Source organism: Callorhinchus milii, unplaced genomic scaffold (assembly GCF_018977255.1).
Source record: "Callorhinchus milii isolate IMCB2004 unplaced genomic scaffold, IMCB_Cmil_1.0 Scaffold14, whole genome shotgun sequence".
Taxonomy (NCBI): Eukaryota; Metazoa; Chordata; class Chondrichthyes; order Chimaeriformes; family Callorhinchidae; genus Callorhinchus; species Callorhinchus milii.
The window spans coordinates 5743187-5762694 of record NW_024704755.1 but is presented as its reverse complement, the minus strand read 5'-3'; the positions used below and the strand labels follow the sequence as shown (position 1 = coordinate 5762694).

At 39.0% G+C, this 19508-nt stretch overlaps 1 protein-coding gene across 2 annotated transcripts; it reads right to left on the bottom strand.

Annotated features, from left to right (window-relative positions):
- Positions 1 to 1525: 1525 nt before the first annotated feature.
- Positions 1526 to 18455, bottom strand: spg7 (SPG7 matrix AAA peptidase subunit, paraplegin). 2 transcript variants are annotated; one of them, XM_042340353.1, is made up of 17 exons: positions 18424 to 18455; positions 15396 to 15498; positions 15215 to 15310; positions 14446 to 14687; positions 12888 to 13027; positions 12275 to 12377; positions 11195 to 11320; positions 10854 to 11016; positions 8562 to 8735; positions 7614 to 7738; positions 5686 to 5788; positions 4659 to 4769; positions 4339 to 4454; positions 3794 to 3950; positions 3333 to 3496; positions 2807 to 2884; positions 1526 to 2138 (listed from the first exon to the last, which is right to left on the bottom strand). In XM_042340353.1, the coding sequence occupies exons 1-17, from the start codon at positions 18436 to 18438 to the stop codon at positions 1932 to 1934; spliced, it is 2223 nt and encodes a 740-aa protein (XP_042196287.1). In that variant the 5' UTR covers positions 18439 to 18455; the 3' UTR covers positions 1526 to 1931. The 2 variants fall into 2 exon arrangements, with proteins under 2 accessions (XP_042196287.1, XP_007887529.2); XM_007889338.2 differs by lacking the exon at positions 18424 to 18455 and adding an exon at positions 17113 to 17377.
- Positions 18456 to 19508: the final 1053 nt, after the last annotated feature.

The following is a 19508-nucleotide window of genomic DNA, read 5'->3' as shown; positions in this document are numbered from 1 at the left end:
CTTTAATGTAGTGGCTGGTGCTGGAATAATGCTGTTACACAATTGATCAACTTTTACCTCTAAACCATTTCCAGTCTAACATGTGTAGTGTAAAAATATTTTAATGGACCACATTTCGTCGCTTGGTCTATTGGTTGTACATTTGAAAGATACAAACTGTAGCAGCAAGTCTCAAGAAACCTAAAAAAATGTAATACAAATCACATTTGAGGGCTAACATTTTACAAAGTCAATTCTTTTGTTCTTGCTGCTCTCAAAAATGTGGTTCTTCTCCCCTGCATTGTTCCATTTCACTTTGTCCATCTTCATTTCCTTGCATCTCTAATTTGATGTAGTCCTCTCTATTCCTATCAGAATTGGAAGCACATAAGGGCAAATACATTGTCAAACATTCCACATGTATCCCAAACGATTATATGTAATGATTTTCTAAAAATGACTGAGAAGATCTTTTGTTACAACAGATCAGTAGTACGAGTGGAACCCGAGCAATCATTGTTATTTCAGGTCGCAGCATCCATTTTATTTTCATTGCCAAACTTCCTGCAAGTAGTCTCCTTTCCAGGTACACTTCTACGGTGTCCTCTGGTATACTACAAGTGACTGTTTAAAGAAAATCAAATTTAAGGCTGGATAACTTTCAGCTAGGATTTTTGTAAAATCTACTTACTTGAAATGTGAACACTGATCTCAAAATGTAGTTATTCATCAGATAAGAAAGTGTAAATAATTGTAGTTAATTATAACAATACTAATAAGAGTTAGAACAATGTATACGCCAACATGTACTACTGGAAACAGATGTTATACCTAAGTATTGCAACCAAACTTGATCATGAGCCTCTTAATATAATAACAGTTCCCTCAGTGCCATTGGGACATTAGTGTATGTACACAGTTTCAAAATTATAACAATTTAAGCTTTATTTTTCAAAATGTACATACAATAAGTTAAATTACAGGAATATTTACAACAGTAATCTTAAATTCACACCTAAATGCTTGATTTATAACTCTGATATAAAAAAACTTAAATCTTTGATAAAGTTTTCATAACTTGTAGCTTTAAGTGTCAACTTACCCCCTCATCATTCATTAACTCGAGCACACCTACTTTAGTTTAATTACAATTATGAATCAGAAAGATACAGAACAAAGTATGGAAAAAATATTACATGATACATCACCCTATCATTGTCATGCAGAACAATCTGCAAATACTGGGTAATGAACACTTAGATTTTGTACTGAAAATTTTGAAGCATTGTGGGGTCAGAAGTGGTACAGCATGTTGTTGTACTGGTGCTACAGGTAATAATAATAATCCTTGCATTAAGAAATGTTCCTGTTCAAACGTTGGTTTCCTGAGGGAGCAGATCCCAGGTGTTATAATAATAATCCCTTTTGTTTGTGGGACACTGCTGTGCACCATTGGCTGCCGCATTTCACCCACAAATATACGGTCAATTCACTTTAGAGCATATTCTGTGAAGCGCTTTGAGATGTCGAGAAGACATGAAAAACACTATATCAAATGCAAGGATTATTATTATTATAATTAGTCTTGAATCCCTCAGACAAACAAAAGAACCAGGCTTCCTCCACCTCCAATTGCTACCCAATGACCCCTGCTGTACTGCAGCCTTTGGCAAATAGTCCAAGAACATTCATTGCATTGGCTTACACAAGGAATGACCACAAAAGTCCAAGCAACTAAGTTAATGTACTCCCGCAGAAGAGGACTTCAGCAGAGCAAATAAAAGGAACAAACTAAGAAAATTATTAAATATAGACTTCTGTTAACTGTCCTAGTGCGTGGTTGTGCATGAACATTGGTACCAGTTCTGTAAAATGTTCTTATAAAGTGGATTCATCCCTTGGTTTGCTATTCATAAAGCAAGTATAGTGTACAGTATTCAATGATAATCAGTTCAGACTGGGTTCGTGTTTTGCTCATCTTCCTGTACATGCCTTGGTGATGGTGGTGGTGCCTCCTCTCCTGTGTCTTGTTTATCTTTTTCAGCCTCAACCCAGCTTTGCATTGCCATTGTTTTCTTCTGGCCGTGAGGTGGACTACCGATAAGTGCTTCAATGTCATCGTAATTTAGAACTTCTCTTTCCACAAGCGCGTTGGCCAGCTGAAATGTAGACACAAAAGAGCACAGAGAATAAATAAAGCTAAACATAGTGAATCACTGAATGATACAGCACATAAACAAAAATTAAAACAACTGCTTTTGTTATGATTAAAACTAGCAAATGGGGAAGAGAAAAAGGATAAAACAAATTTCCTGTTTTCAAATAAGAAGGCTTTTTTGGACTGGGGAGAATTGCATCAAGTGTAAATTGATCATATTTTGGACACATTGCCAATCCTGATACCAATTAAAATCAATACAAAACATTAAACTATTCACTGTTGACCAGGATTCCAGTCCAGTCCAGATAGATGCTGAGCTTCTTAATGCCATTACATCAGTCAGAATGCAAGACTGGGAAGGATGCCCATTTCCACTCACCACAATGAGCTGGTTAATTCATCCGAGTGGGTCTTTTCTGGCCAGAAGTACCAGTATGATGGATCTCCTGCCGGTATCTTTTTGACAGGCACAAATGAAAATCTCTCATTAATGGGATGAGAGATTTTCAATAATTAATTTCTCCCCAAATCAGTGCAATATCCATTGAATACTGATAATCCACTTGTTTCTATTGTATATTTCGGGATAGGTGGTGGTAATTGGGAGATTGATACATCGCAATACATTCCTCCCCAGTCTCTTAAGTGAGGACAGATCTAACTTACTGTAACAAGTTTGGCTTTGTTATCCAGCAGGATCTTCTCAGTTTTCCTGTAAGCATGAGCTACCAAGACCTTGGCTTCCTATAAAATGCATAAAATTAAATCTAATCCATGGGGAGGTAGACATGTTAGTGAAGACAATTACTTGGTGTATCAGTTAGGTTGTCAATGCCAGCACTTTCTGTTTATTGCACACATGTACATTACACGTGAGGTCCGCTACAGATGGAATTATGCGCAAGAAGCACCTCTGATGCCACGTCCTTCATACAATGTCAGCAAAAGGTAGTAGATGGGATGCAATGTGGTATTACTGTGTTAGAAATACCTCTGTTAAATAGGGATGCTACCCAACCCTCAACATCCTACTGCATCCACTTTAGGATCTATGCTATAAATGGCAAAATATATTATTTGTTTAAACTTCATACAATCCTTATTATCCCATCATTCACTCCAATATGCAACCTGTCCACACAGACAAAAGTAAACTCACAAAAGTTCTTCTCATCTTAGTTTAAAAACCTACGTGATCCATCCTCTCCTGAAGACCTTGACTGAAAGGGCGTCGACCAATTGCCCCCTTCTCCTCAGTTTCAGGGAACGAAATGTGACCGATTCCTTCAACCATCCCGTACGATTTCACCATGGAATAAGCAACTTTTGTCGTCTTCCGTAAGTCGTCCTGAGCACCTGCCCGTGAAAGAATACACTACTTGGAACATTAACCAATATATCTCAGTCTTGTCTGCAGGTTGTTTGGGTTAAGTTTTGTATTTCTAATAAAAAATCATGTATAAATTACACTACTCAACAATGATACACCCCTAATTTCAGAAGAGCACCCTCTTCAAAGACAGAGAAAGGGATTTAGAGAATACGAGACAAATAGAATAAAAGCAACTCAACAAACCAGTCAATAACAACACTGATAAGAGATTAATAAGGAAAGTGACCCATAAACATTATTTTAGGCTTAGGAAATTATACCTGTTGTGACCTTATTAAAGGTGATGGCTTCTGCGACTCGACCTCCTAGAGCCATACACATCCGCTCAATAAGCTGCTCTTTGGTAAAAAGGTGCTGATCTCGTGGCAACATCTGCGAGAATCCCAAAGCAGCGTTTGTTCGTGGAGCTATGGAGATCTATAAAGCAAAAAAGATTAGATTTTCATTAAGCACTTCAGAAACTGAATGTGCCATTTACTGTTTGTGTTTCAAATATACTCATGATGTAGTTAACTGGAGAATCTATATATGATTTTAGGTTATTACACTGAAGCTTAGGAATCTGCAGGATATACAAATAAAAATGTTGAATGTATTATTCCTGAAATGTTGCATCTTAATAAATGAGTATTGTTTTACACACAATGGACTAATGAAAAGTGTCTTTGCCTGGTGCACAGCTAAAGCACACAGACCATAATTACCAAACAGAGTCGGGTTCACTGAAAAATGTGTGCTCATACACACTTAAATACAAATACACACAATTATTAACATTGATTTAGAATCAATTAATAAAGCAGACCTTCAACACGGCTTCTGTGTTTTCAAGAAGCCAGCCCACGAGGGCATGTCCTGACTCATGGAAAGCCACTATTCGCTGTTCTTCCTTGGACAGAATTTTACTTTTCTTGGCAGCACCTAGAAGTAAGACATGAATGTTAGTAATACTCACCAATTTGACTTGTAGCTTACAAAACATGATCATGCATTGCCTATGGAGAGAAATTAAAGAATACAAAACACTACACATTTCAATTGTTTTTAATATTATGTATAACACACACAAAAATATATGAAGTATACTATTTCACAAAGAATTTAGTGAATGGAAAACAGACATACCTGCTAGGATTCTCTCTACTGCATATTCAAAGCTGGAGGTATCAACAGATTTTTGACCTTCCCTTGCTGCATGTAATGCTGCTTCATTGCAAATGTTGGCAATGTCTGCACCTATTATTAAAATAATTTGATTACTTGAGTATAAATTTCTTTCTTCGAAGGTTATTGTAGTAATTGCCCATACAAAAATTAATTACCACACCTTGCTGCTATCTTAAGATTTTAGTTGCCAATTTTCAATACATGTTAAATTTCTACTGAGGTGTATATTCCAAAAAATCCAATAAGTGACTGTCAATTCTGAATATGTTGATGTTGTAAAGATATCTAAGATAGAACTTTTGATAAGAACTTTTTAACTGAAGTTCAGGTGACATCTCAAATTGGTTGGAGGCCAGCGATTTGCTCTGATTTCTACAATGAGGAATGGAATTAGCAAACACTTAGAAAACCATAAACTAATTAGGAACAATTAACATGAATGTGTGAAGGGCAAACCATGCTTGACCAATTTGGCCACACTTGAGGAAATTACAGAACATCGAGATAAAGGGAACACAGAGGAAACTATATAGATTTTTTTTAAAAGGCATTTGCAACATAATGAATGTGAGAAATAAAAGCCAAATGGCAGCATCGAAAGAGGGTGGACTGAGGAACAGAAATCAGAATACACATAAATGAACAATTCTCAAATTGACACAATTTAGATCCCATTCTCCAGAGGGCTGGAGATGGTATGGATTCATTAAGATGATATCAGGGAGATGAAAATATAGTTAAAATGATTTAACTGGAAGGTTAACTGGAGGTTTTGTGGACTTTGTTTAAACATCTCATCAGAAGATCAGCACCTCCAACAGACTAAAGTGTCAGGGCAAATTATAAGGTCAGGCCACGATGTGTTTTCAGAAGCCACAATCTTCTGACCCTAAAGGCAAGACACAATAAACTTTAAACTTGCAACAAGACTCCTAAAGACCGAAATTAAATCCTACATTTTACTTAGTAAGTGGTACAGTCTTACCACTGAATCCTGGCGCAAGCTCAGCCAGTCGTTGGGAATAAAAACTGGCTGGTCGAGTTAATTTGAGACTCTTCAAATGCTGCTCAAAGATCTCCTTCCTCTCCTAAAAATGTAAAGTTAAGGAAAAATGAAACCAGAGGCTACGCGTGTGCACTGACAATGACAGTATACGTGATCAAAATGGAGCACGGTTCTTCCTACTTTTGGAGAGCATACCTCGCACATTCTTAACAAATTAGTTTATAGGCTGATCGCTCAACAGCGATTAAATGGTTAAATGGCCACTAGAGGGCAATGCAGCACTACAATGTAGGGTAATCCTCACCGTTGTATTCAAGTCCCTACACTCCTCTGCAGACCCCATTCTCTGACCTCTCTCCTCCGTTGCCTCCGTTCCTCCGGGTCTGGCCTCCTCTCCCCTCCCCGCCCTCCGCTCCACCCTCGGCGGCCGTGCCTTCAGCCACTACGCCCCGAGGCTCTGGAACTGCTTTCCACACTCCCTTCGTCTCGCTCCCTCTCTTCCTATTTTCAGGTCTCTGCTGAAGACCTTTCTTTTCGACCGCGCCTTTGGTCACCTTCCTCCCCCTCCCCCCGGCTCGGCCCCGGGGCATCACAATCACGATATGGTTAGTTTGTTAATTCTTTCCCAATGCCAGCTTTGATATAAATGAGCATAATTAACATGATATCCATTGCGTCCGACGTACAGCAGATATCTCCCTAAGCAGCTTGTCTCTTTTTTAAAAAAGTTAAGACTTAATTTAACTAAAAATCTCTGGTACAATCTCTGCAGGAATCTTAGCTCAAACAGATCCTGGGGAGTTTCTAGACAAGTATGGACAAGTATCCATATGTTTGCATATGGTCAAAAAATGTTGGCTTCAATTTTGTCTTAATATCCTTATATATCCTTAGCCTCGACTAAAATGTGTTCTCATTAGTGATAGCATTCCAAATATTGTACAGCTTCATTCTTTCCATTACTTTTCAATAATGAACTCCGGTGTTAAATAACATCGAAAATCACAATTTTCAGTCCAGGTTCTGATATTTTAAGTTGCCATTCACAACCTATTTTAGTGCGTGGTACAGGCAAAAAGGATCCCAACACATACACAAATGTGTCCATTGTTTCGAAAGGTTAACTTAAGATCAGTCTCACTGAAGATTATAAAAATAGATAGCAAGTATGAGGAGTAGAATCTGCTAAGTGGAAAGTTCAGTGGACAATACATCCTTTGCAACTTGTAAATGCCTCTTTATATTCCTAAATGCTACTGACTTTCAGACGTGCGAGCTTCTGCTGAATTATATTTTCTTTATCAGTACTATGAATAATGACACCAAGTTTGATTTTGTTTCCTGCTCTTGGTTGAAAAATCCACAAAATTTCCAAATTTTACTTGGACTAATTGAATCCGTTCACAGTAGATAACAGATTAACTTTTGTTCAAAACAACATCATGGCATACTATCAGATATCTGTACTTTCCAGTTACTCCTGGATTCATTTCACAATTGCTAAGCAAGCTGCATTCTAAGTATAAACCTGCAATGTAAGTTTGAAATATCTTAAATTATTCCTTTCACATTGTTGTAAATGCGATAAAAAAAGCAGTGCTAAAATACCAATGTATGTTTATTCTTAGCTTTTTTGTAGTGTTGTTATTACAGGAGGAAAAATACACATGGTATTTCAGTAGCTCAGCACTGTTATTTTGGAAATCAATATGTAGCACATTGATCAGCACAGCACTACAGGTTTATTGTACCCGTTAGCAGTCTGAAGTTAACAACAAAATTACATTTGTAAAGCACCTTTCACATCGGGAGGAGGACACAAGGTGCTGAAAGTACAATTTGGGAAAAGTTATTTTCATTTTTACTTTTATCTGCAATAATTACTTTTTGCTGCTTTCCGTGATTACCTGTAATGTTGGAAAATCAATAAATATATGTCGATCCAGCCGGCCTGGTCTCATTAGGGCATTGTCCAAAATGTCTGCACGATTGGTTGATGCCAGAACTATCACATGATCAGTTGTACCCATTCCTGCTCAAAGAAAAATAAATGGTTAAAATCAAAATAAATATGCCTATGCAGAACAAAAGTGTTCATTTGCACAAAGCAATTGAGGCTACACTGATATTCCTCTAACAGTTGACGCAACGCAGAATTTTATATACTTATCAGACATTCACTTGACAGGAAAGGACAAACTATCAGCCTAAGCTTCTCGTTACAGAACTACTGACATATGGTACACACCAATCGGTGACTGCATTAGAATTTCAGAGGGAGACTTGATCTGGTCTGGTCTGAACCAGAATGACTGAAAATCTGCTAGGCTTTTCAACTCTAGTGAATAATCTCAATTTCAGTCGTACTTTCAATATTAATGAGATCCTTCACTCCTGCATTTCACATTGAGAACTGAAGCACCATTGTTCTAGAATCCTAATGTTGCTGCCATCTGGACACCAGAGGATTGTGGAACACAGTATAACCACTCAGCCCAGTCAGTCACTATTGAATTAAATTTAACCGTCTGAAAGTCAGTATTTCAGCAAAGGAGATCCAAGCTGCTTCAGCATGTGAAAGTTAACCCAACGTACAAATATTCTGCAAGTTTAAGAATACATTTCTCATACTATAAGTTTTCACTCACAAAATATACAGTCAATTCACTTTACAATGTATTCTTATCACATTGATCTCAACAATGTGGTAAGGCACTATATGAATTGCAAGGATCATTATTACTACTACTATGGATTATTACAGAATGCCAAGATGTAACACACTTAAATAATGAATTGACACTACTACAGATTGATGCTTATATACAAACTATGTACTGCAGTGAAACACCCACCATCCATTTCCACTAACAGTTGATTCAGTGTTTGCTCCTCCTCAGTGTTAGCAAATCCAGACATGTTGGCAGAACGCTTTTTGCCCACTGCATCAATTTCATCAATGTAAACAATGCAGGGGGCTCGAGCCCGGGCCTCCTTAAAGAGACTCCTCACCCTTGCAGCACCCAAGCCTAGAGTTAAGGATGAAAGTTGAAAGATTATTTAGAACAAAAGTAAAAGAGCAATAAAATAGCAAGTTGTACATAAGTAAAGTTTTTTTATATACAGTACTCTGAAAGGTTTGTCAATGCAATCGCAATAAATTGTAATGCAGCAGTGAAAAATGTGTTTAACAATGCAATCCAAAGTCTGGAGAGAGATGCCATTTATTCAAACTCCAAAGGAAACATTCATGCATGTTCTGACAAGTGAATAATTAGTCAAACTGTATCGTATTCCATTAAACATTAATTTAGCAAGGAAACAGATACTCAATATGAGGAAATTATTTTACATAAAGATGGAATGTCAGTTAACTGGTCGGGTTGGTACTTTATTTGGAGAATTATGGTTAAATTGTTATTCTAAGTAGTAATTCCTGTGTAAAAAATGAACTTCTAAATATCCCCATCCTCCCATGTTACAATTCTGCATTCTTATTAAAAGATCGACTTTTTTTGCCTGATCCCTGACCAGCTCTCTCCATCATTACAATAAATACATTTATAAAATATGGCAGTAACATTAGTAGTAGTCGGTCTCACCCCCTCCCCCCAATTGTAAATTGAGAGTGGAGCGGTTATCTTTTAAAAGCAAACACAAATTGATTGTCAGGGTAGGGGGTGGGAGGGAGGAGAGGGTAAGTAACTTCATTCAAGCTTTTACTGAGGTTTAAAGGTTATGGCAAAGGCTTTGATCATCAGTCTCCACAACTGACTGAGGGTAGATACAGCCAATGAACAAAGCATTATTGGTGTGCACTCAAGGCACTTAAGGGATCAAACTGGATCTTTCCCAAAGCTTTTCACTTCAGTTTAATAAGAGCTGGTGAATAGATTTTGGATCTCTTTGCATTTAGTGACCAGTATTGAGAACTAAACAGAGCAAGGTGCAGTCCCCAATACAAGGGATTTAAATCCTCCACTTCCCAAGGAGGGCCCTTAGAGTGACCTTAACAGCCCCTCCAAAAAAAGATTAGATGATTCCTTTAAATTTTCTATTTGCTTTTATCTTTTAACTAACCCGGTGAATTGAAATTTCTCCTGCATTAATCAGTGGAAAGTAGATTGTAGTGATTGTAGTTAGAATTCCTATTAAGTCATAGTTATTATATTACAAGAGCATTACTTTCCAGCTTTCAATTGTATTACTATGAAGGAGTAAGCTTTTAAACAATGCAAGGGATGTGATTGTAGACTGATATGTTGGTTTGTGCAGTCAACACGATCAGATTGGGTTACACAAAGGATTGCAGAATTGATGAGTGAAAACTATTTACGAATACCATGCCAGATAATTGCTCACAAAATTAAACACATAAATAGTAGGCATTCTATAACCACGGTACATTTACATATATAATATGCATATATAAAAAAACACAATTGGTCAGGATAAGAGTTATAAAAGCTGAGGGGGTGACTTAGAGGTAATGTTTATATGCAAAATTTCTGAAAGCATTTTTGGACAAATTAAGAAGTCATAAGATCAAAACATCAGTTCAGATGAAGAAAACCCTTTGGTCCATTAGATCTCCTTCCAGCATACCCACCCCACCATCCTCCCATTATAGCATCAAGTGGTTTCTTAAACCATCTGGCCTCCTAGCGTCCTGGCCTCAATAACCCTTTCTTGTAATCTGTTTGTCCATAGTTATCTTCTGGGTAAAGTAATGCATCCTGGGGTCAGTACTGAAACTGCCGGTTGCTGCTCTGAATCTCTGCTCTCTTGTTTTGCTGACCCGGCGTATCTGACAGTATTGTTTTGGTTCACCTCCTCAAGCTCAATTAACATTTTATTTACCCCTCAGGGATGCCTCTTATCAAGGCTCACTCGTGGTAATTATATCTCTGCTGTTAAAAAAACAATTTCCTTTTCTAACACTTCTTTAGCAAGAAGTCAGGCATTAAATGGACTGGACACAAAATATATTATGCACATTAATAGGCATACCTTTTCTGCTAATCTGAGAAAAAATTAATGCTAGTGGACATTATCGGGACTTTGCTTTGCCAGCAACTCCCAAGGAATTATCATCCCATAAATTTAAAGGCATATTGAATTTTATAAGAGATAAAACTACTTCTCACCACCGATCACCTCAACAAACTCCGACCCAGCCATGGCAAGGAAAGGAACCTGAGCTTCTGAAGCGACAGCTTTCGCCAGGAGAGTTTTCCCACACCCTGGTGGTCCGAGCAACAGAGACCCCCTCGGAACTTTGGCACCAAGCTGTAGGTAGCGCTCTGGACTCTGAGAAAAGAGAATAAAATTTTTGTTGCGTTCGTCAAATTACATTACTGCTTGAATTGATAGTTGTGTCTAGTCATTTATTTTGACTAATATTTCTCAACGGCTCTAAAATTTTGCCAATAAAGGAAACTGCAGTATTTACACTACTATTTATGTTTCTTTGCATAAAGCATCTTACCTTCAGGTAGTCCACAAATTCCTTCACTTCTTGTTTTGCCTCGTGCATTCCTGCTACATCCTTGAAGGTAACACCTTTCCCAGATTTCCCATCCACAATAGTGAAACGAGCGGTTTTCAGTTGGTTCTGTGTCAGTAAATCAAGGACAACCATCAGTCAAGGGGAGAAAACCTACAACCTGTATAATTACAACCTGGCAGTCAACACCCTTTCTTTTTATTCCCCATCCTACTTTGGAATCTAATTTATTGGAACTTAATTTCTGAATCGTCCAGAGGATATTTTCTGGTGTCCACTGCCAGGATATGCTGATTCCTAATATACAAAACATAAGCAATTACAATGATGTCTAAAATTATAGTATAAATTAGTCTTGAAATGAATCATCACAAAACAATGTACACTGGAGACAACCTGCCAAAAGCACTTTGTGGGGATTGTTTTACCAGGAAATCAATTTGCAACCCCTGTAAAATTGGACTTTAATATGGTTCTTTAAAAGCTTTTGGACCTGCCAACAATTGTTAACAGACTACTTTCAGCTGGTCACATAGAGAATGAAAGTGATCTCTTCTCATGCCTAGGCAAAAGCAGTTCAGAGTGTGAAACATAAAACACAAACTTTTTTTTTACAGTTTGTAAAGTATATTCTCAAACAGTTCTTAAGTGACAGCTACTCACTGCTACTGTGGGAATTTTTCTCCCTTCTCGAAGAAAAAGATCCCATCTAGTTCTTTTCAAGCACTGGTGGCTGACTACTCAAAATGTCTGAGATCTCTTTGCCTCAAGTCATTGGTTCTGTGCATACTGCAGCAGTGTTTGTGATCGTCACCTCCAGCATGCATAAAGAGCTGCTCAGTCGTTTTCCCATCAAGCTGCACTAACAAGCAGTGATTGGCAAAGAAAGGGGAAGGCAAATAAATGAAGTAAAAAGGCCCTCACTCAGGTTCCTGAATTTCAGAAATCTCCAGCAGGTTACAAGCTCTTTTTGATCGGTATGAAACAACATTCACTTTTTTTTAACAGTTTGTAAAGTATATTCTCAAACAGTTCTTAAGTGACAGCTTAACTTTCACTTACAAAAGCACTAAATCCACCTTCTCTTCCAGCCATTCCTGCCAGACGGAATATATACCACAGAATGGCCACTCCCACTGCAGCCATTCCCAGAGCATAAAGTGCACTGGAAATAAGCAAGAGTTTCAAAGATTAGCGAGTTATAATTATTTGACAAAAAAACAAACCTGAGCTTTGCAACTGTATTCGCAGAAGAGAATTGTGACAGTTCCATTCTATTTAAATTACACAAAGCATTATTTTACTTTTCAAAAAAATACATTTGAGTTTGAATGATCCGATATCAAATGGACAGATTTCTTTTACGGAAAAAGTCCTAACTTTTTTTTACTATTTGAACTGTAAAAACTTAAGTTTGTGCCTCTTTGTATTAAAATCCAGGTCCTCAAAGTGGAAATACATAATTTAAAACTATTCATTTCTATATTGCTTTGATTTGCATAACTCCAGAGCTAAACTTTATATAGCCTTTGAGAATGTAAGAAGAGAAACTCTGAATGTTGAAAAGCTGTAAAAACAGAATACATCAAAAGTGCACAGCATCTTAATGAGAAAGATTCACATTACATAACACCTTACGGCTTTCATAATTACAGAAGAAAAACATGCAACTCACTTTCCAAAGAAACCAGTACGTTTGTACGAGACCGGGATTCTGTCCTTTCCATCAATCCCAAGTTCATTCTCAACCGCCCGCAGCTTCTCTTCAAACTTATCAATATTTGCAACCTGCATTCTGTACATCAATGCTAGCCTCTACAAAAGAGAAATAGTTGAAATCTATCAATAATCTTACACAAGCCATGTGCGTTTTCAGATTCTTCCTGTGCCCTTTTTTGTTGTTTTCTTCATAGCTGTGTCCCTGCACAAACCCTCCATAATACAATTAGATAGCAGCCAAAAAAGTCATAGACTCCCCAGGGATCAGCACGTAAACAAGCACATCAAAATAGATTCACATGAGCTACCAACTGTCAAGGATTACTCTTATGTGACATTATGATAATCCTCACCAACCTTCCCTGACACTCTAGTGGGTAAAGACACGGACCAGCATAGCATGAAGCCATAAACACTAGACAGTTTTAAATCCTGGTCTGCGTAAGTAAGCACATCTGAGATTGGGGGTAACATTTGGATTGTTATAATTAAACTTGACATATTGGACTGAATGGGGGGGGTGGGGAGAGAGGAAATTCAGTCAGGACTTCTGCTCAACACCATCCAATGAATTTTGCTCAATGTGCGAGGATAAGGCAGTTACAAAACCAAAGGCAGAGCTTTCAGGAGAGGGAAAATTGACTAAATAATACCATACACAATTTCTTGTGACATATAACCAACAAATTGCGCTCAGTCCAACGCAGCTGTACTAAAGAGCCACATTGCAAACAGCCTGGGGACCGGATCACCAGCCTAACCAACAATGAGAAAAGATACACAGAACAAAGATTAATTTTCTTTGTCACCAGTGAACAAGGGTCATATGGTCAGCACTGATCATTTTAGAGATTCGAACAAGAGACTCGTGATTGTAAACACAACACTTCCCTTCTCTGCCAAGTGACACTCAGGCAACCATAGCAACGTCTCCAGCTAACTGTTCCAATACTTCACTAAACATAAAAAAGAACTTAACTGGTGCAAACTGGTGCTGCAGTTGGAAATTAAGGATTGATTTAGTAATGAAGAGGATGAACTAGGTCTGCAGAAAATCCCAATTATACTCTGACTAATTCTGAAAATACCACCATATCTACACTCTCGGTTTAACATAAATAACAAATAATAATATTTGACTCCCCAAAAGCACTATTCCCACACCAATGACCCACACAACAAAAGCAGTTGAAGGATCGATTTGCAATGGTTTTTGTCCGATTCTTAACATTCACAAGAACATCAAACAGCACTGAGACTCCATGATCCTAGAAATGTTCCTATTTTAAAAAAGATTACATTTCTGGCAGTTTGGTAGCTGAAGATGCCACATCAGTGATCTTAAGGTAAGCAACATTTAGGATGTTTTGGGTCACAATTGGTTTATTATTCCTTTATAAATTCAAACATCAAAATGTCTATATAAATGTAGTATGATTATTTCGAAACATATATTTAATCAATACTTTAAATCTGGATTCTTCTGAAAAAAACATTTTAATCCAAACTCTTACCTGTCTCCCAAATACTACTGCTCCTGGATGCAGGTAGATCTCTACAACATCACTCTCTGGTACAACCTGTACCCTGGAGACTTCGCCCTTTGCTAACATTTCCTGAACAAAGTCATTCCAAGAGATGTTGCCTCCGCTGCTGCTAATGGAGTTTAAGAGGCTCATGATGACAGCTATGATGAACAATGTTCGGAGCCGTTCCTTGTACATTTGATCTTCCTGCTCCCGCCGCCTCTTCTCTTCTGTGAAGACAAAAAAAACCACAATGTTATGACAACCCACCAGTCCAATGTGAACAAGACAGGGTGCGGGAAAAAAGGCATCCTCTCTTCAAATCTTACTAGTATTTACATAGTAGCAAAACGCTTAACTAAACACAACAGTAAACAGGACAAGAAACAGAAATAACAAGGTAAGACTTTTCAAAGAATGTAAAGAGTTAACTTTTAAAATGGACTTTGAAAAGGGGAATACAATAAGAATGGGTGGGAGCAGCAACAAATGGGAGAAATATTTTGGTCAAAATTTGGGATAAAGAGAACATATTAATAACTGGCAAATGCTCCAGACCGTCGGTGAAAGGTAAATATATACAGGGAGAGTTGTTTATATAAATAAAAGATGCTGAAGACAACTATAAAGTGCACAAGTGATAGACAACCCACCCATATCCCAGAAGCACTAAGCCATGTAGATCAGATAGTAGGGATGATTTTCAAATGCAAAGATAAACATGCAATAGTGGCACTATAAAAAGAAATATGTATACCTTCATCTTCCTCTGGGCTTTTTCCTTTGGATCCTTGATTTTGATTCTTATTTTTATCTTGCTGGGATTTTGATGTTCTAAAATGGTAAATGCCTCCTAGAAATTAAAGAAATGTAAAGCTTTTATAAAAGGCACCAATTCGTGGAATGCCGAATGAAGTTTGAAAACCTGCCGCACCTACCTAATAATTGCAATAGTTTTGTGGGGTCCTGAGAAAGCTGCTTTAAAAATGGTGTTCTTCCGATTCCCTGGAATTCAGGGCTAAAAGGGCGAGACAACAAGTTCTGTAAAAAAACAGAAAAAGCATGAAATAAAGTTGTCAAAGTGGCACAGACTCTTTCCATTGCATTTATCTATCTTTGAAGCCAACATGAACACATGGATTCAAAACTTAAATCTTTTCTGCAATAGAAGTTATTAAGCATGGAGACTCTTTAGTCTGTCTAAACATTTTGGGTCCCCCTTGTAGCTCAGTGAGTACATGTACCCTTGGTGAGTGACTAAACAATACTGGGCAAGAGAGTCCAACTCCTAATCACGATTTAGCGACACCCCTCAACCTCTCTACTGGAAGCACATATGCTGAAGCAAACATAATTCAATATAAAATCTTCTAGAGAGCTTCTTTATGCTGAGGTTGGCACAAACATGGAACTCACTGCCAGAAATTGTAATTGAAGCAAAAAGCATCAATGTATTTAAGAGAAAACTTGACGCATAAATGAGGGAGCGGGTATATGAGAGGGGAATAGGCTGGGGTAGTTGTTTGCACAGAGTAGAAACACTGGCACAGACTTGTTAATGATCAGTTTCTCTACTTCTTACTGTGCCATCAGGTGAGCTGTGTTGATTGGTTGGATATTGCTGTGCACAAATTGGCTGCCGTGCTCACCTAAAAGCACTTAAGAGATGCCCCCCTGATGTGAAAAGCACGATATCAAATGCAACGATTCTTAGTTATTCTCTGAGACAGAATGTTGTGTTTTCAAGCTACCTGCTGGGACTTTTGAGCTCATAGGCCCGGCTGACACTACAATGCAGTGTGGAGGGTGTACTGCAAGTCAGTGGTACCATCTTTCAGATGAGAAGTTAAATCAACTTGCAATTATATAGCGCCCTTCACGCGGGGTAGCGTCCTGCAGGTTGTTTGGATAGGTAAAAGTCCCATGGGCACTGACCAGAAGAAGGGAGTTTCATAGCTGTTTGTGGAACATCGCTGTTGCAAATTGGCTGCCGTGAATTAGTCACTGCACTTTATCCTAAAACCTCTTGTTAAACGCTTCGAGGTGTATTGACAAGGTGTACCGATAAGGCGCGATACCAAATGCAAGGCATTTCGATGCAGACACTGCGTGGGAACAGCACGGTGCTTGGCCTGACGCCTGCACAGTCCAATAACACTCTCAAAGTTCGGACAGAAAACCAGGTGACGTTCCGTGGGAGTACCTGTGGAACTGTCTCAATGATAATAATAATAATCCTTATATTTGACATATAATAATAATAATAATCCTTGCATTTGATATAGCGCTTTTCACGTCGGGAGGACGTCCCAAAGCGCTTCACAGAACACACTGTAAAGTGAATTGACTGTATATTTGTGGGCGAACGCGGCAGCCAATTGCGCACAACAATGTCCCACAAACAGTCGTAGATTGAAAATGACCAATTTATTATTGTTTTGGGTTTTTTTTTGGAGGGATTATTATTCTATTATTATTATTATTATTCAAGACGTCTCAAAGCGCTTCGCAGGATAGACCGTAGAGCGAATTGGCTGTGCATTAGCCCAATAGGGGGGGGGGGGGGGAAGGAGAGTCAAATAGCTTTAAGAGGAGGGAAGACGAGGCCCCGCGGGATGGGGACCAGGAACAAGAGAGAAGCTCTTTCTCACTTACCTTCAAAATAGGAACTGAGCCCTGATGGCAGTGACACCTCCTGGCGACACACTGCGGCCTTTTCGAGTCGCGGCGTCCGCCAGCGGAGGGCCGGCTCTGGGCTGCTCCCTCCGGGCGCGCCGTCAGACCGGGTGCCGGCCACTGGGACACCCGGGCCCTGAAGGCCCACAACAGAGGCCCGAGGCTCCTCGCGCTGCCCCTACGCCGCAGTGATAGCCAGGCGGCCATCTTGCCTCCCATCCTCCTCCCCTCCCCCCCCACAACAATGGCCGTTACACAAGCGACGGGTCTGCGCATGCGGGCGGGCGGGGGGGGGGGGGGAGAGGAGGGAGGTGGTGGCAGCTGCGCGTGCGCTAGGAGGGGGGGGTGGAGCCTGTCGGTTTGATTGACAGCCGTTGCTCCGCCCTCCAGCTGAGGGTGACCTGCTGCTGCTGGTTGGGAAACATGACCAGAGAGAGAGACTCTTGTCAATGATAACACTACTACTACTATTAATAATAATAATATTTGCATTTGCATTTGATGTAGCGCTTTTCACGTCGGGGGAGGACGTCCCAAAGCGCTTCACGGAACAACGCTGTAAAGTGAATTGACTGCGTATATATTTGTGGGCGAACGCGGCGGCCGATTGGGCCACAGCAGCGTCCCCGCAGACAGCCGTGGATTGAAAATGACCAATTTATTATTGTTTTGGTTTTTTGGAGGGATTGTTATTAGGCCTCTGTGTGTGGAGTAAGGAAACTTGCCCGAGGCTGCGCCCTGACCTGCCGGGGATTGAACTCGGGTCTCTCGCTGGCAAAGCGAGTGCTCTAACCACTGAGCTACAGGACTCCACAATGGATGCACCAAGCTTTAAAAAAAAAGGTTGTAGTAATATACTTCTGGGGTATGTTGCTGGACCCCAGGCTTCTATCCCCAAACAGTCAAAACAATTCTTGCTTTGTTGTTGTTGTTGTTATTATTAAATGGCAGAGAGGAATGATCAGAAAGTATGTATGTTTTTTGGGGGAAGGGGGTTGGGGGGTTTAAACCAGGGAGACTGATTGATTTTTTTTTCAGTTCCCAAGCAGACATGACAATGCCAAGGGCAGAACAGGTCTCAACTAAAATCTTATCATTTTTTTTTCGTTTTTTAATTTTTTTTTAAAAAAAGGGCCCGTCAGGTGACACAAATGGGTACAGGTTTCAGTATTTCGGTGGTGCGGCAGTAAGCCGCAGATGTCGGAAGGTCAAAGATGGCGGTAAAAATTGGGAGACGGGGATCTGAAAAATTGCACAAATCAGTATTTTATTTTCGGCGCAGCTACTCACTTTGGTGCTCATCATTTACGAGCTCAGTTCTGGGTTCCACACGCTGCTGAAAATGAGATCCCTGCGTCCAGTATCCAGTGCTGTGTGAGTACATGTGAAGATTTGGTGAGAATGGGATTCAGTTCGACTGTGATGCCCTCATTGGGCTGAGCTCCCACTTGAAGAATTACTGGAGAGCTGCTGAATCTTGTGGACAGAAAATCCAGTAACACCTTCTGTTTGGTCCCATCCCTTGGCTAGGCGGGGGCTTCTTTCCATCAAACAACTGCAAATTACTAAATTTCTTTTGAAAATTGAATTGAAACCAGATTGGTTTTCTGACTCGTTTCATTCCAATATGATTAATAGGTACAATGAGAATATATCTAATTTTAAATATATGTTTCTAATAACTGCTTGCTTTTCCTGTGGACAAAGGTTCTTTTATTAATTTTACACTTCTAGAACTTAAATGGGAAAAATATTTCACTTTCTGCTAATGCAGCGATTCTGAAGATTTATGCCTCTAAATGGGAAAATCTCACTGTAAGCATATAATGTTGAAATCACTACATTTAGCAGCATATCACTTCCAATATATCTTGGCTTGCAGGAAGTATTTAATAAGTTCCCTTAGAAATGAAATATATAAAGTGAAAATTTATGGGAAGAAGGGAAAAGTTGGAAATTGAACAAAAAATTGACATGACAGCAGAAAACAGAAAATAGCTCCAAGCAATACTTAATTCAGTGACTACTGGAATCCTAGATGGATAAACTTCAGAAACTCTGATGTCCACATTATTTACCGTTAATTCCAATGAAGAATATTGAGTAGAATGCATAATCTTTGGATAATGCTAAAATTTATGCGAATGTTATATGTCAATACATTGGGTATCATGCAAAAGGTTTTTTAAACAGTGAACAAGTACATAATCGGCTTTTTTTTTGGTGTCTGACCACGTAGAATCCATGCTTAAGAGTATCCAAACCAAACTGATAGTTCCACTCATCCCACCTATACATGGAAATTCCAGAGATGTTTATCGGAATGGAATGCACACTCTCTCCCTGGAGGGACGTATCCTAATTGCCTAATTCTG

Coding starts and splice junctions, on each gene's coding strand:
- spg7 (XM_007889338.2), bottom strand. CDS start 17,352: ATGGGAGGCAAGATGGCCGCCTGGCTATCACTGCGGCGTAGGGGCAGC. Junction 13,028..14,445: donor CAGTAGTATTTGGGAGACAG/GTAAGAGTTTGG, acceptor TCTCTTTTGTAG/AGGCTAGCATTGATGTACAG. Junction 2,139..2,806: donor ACAAAGCCAAACTTGTTACA/GTAAGTTAGATC, acceptor TCTACATTTCAG/CTGGCCAACGCGCTTGTGGA.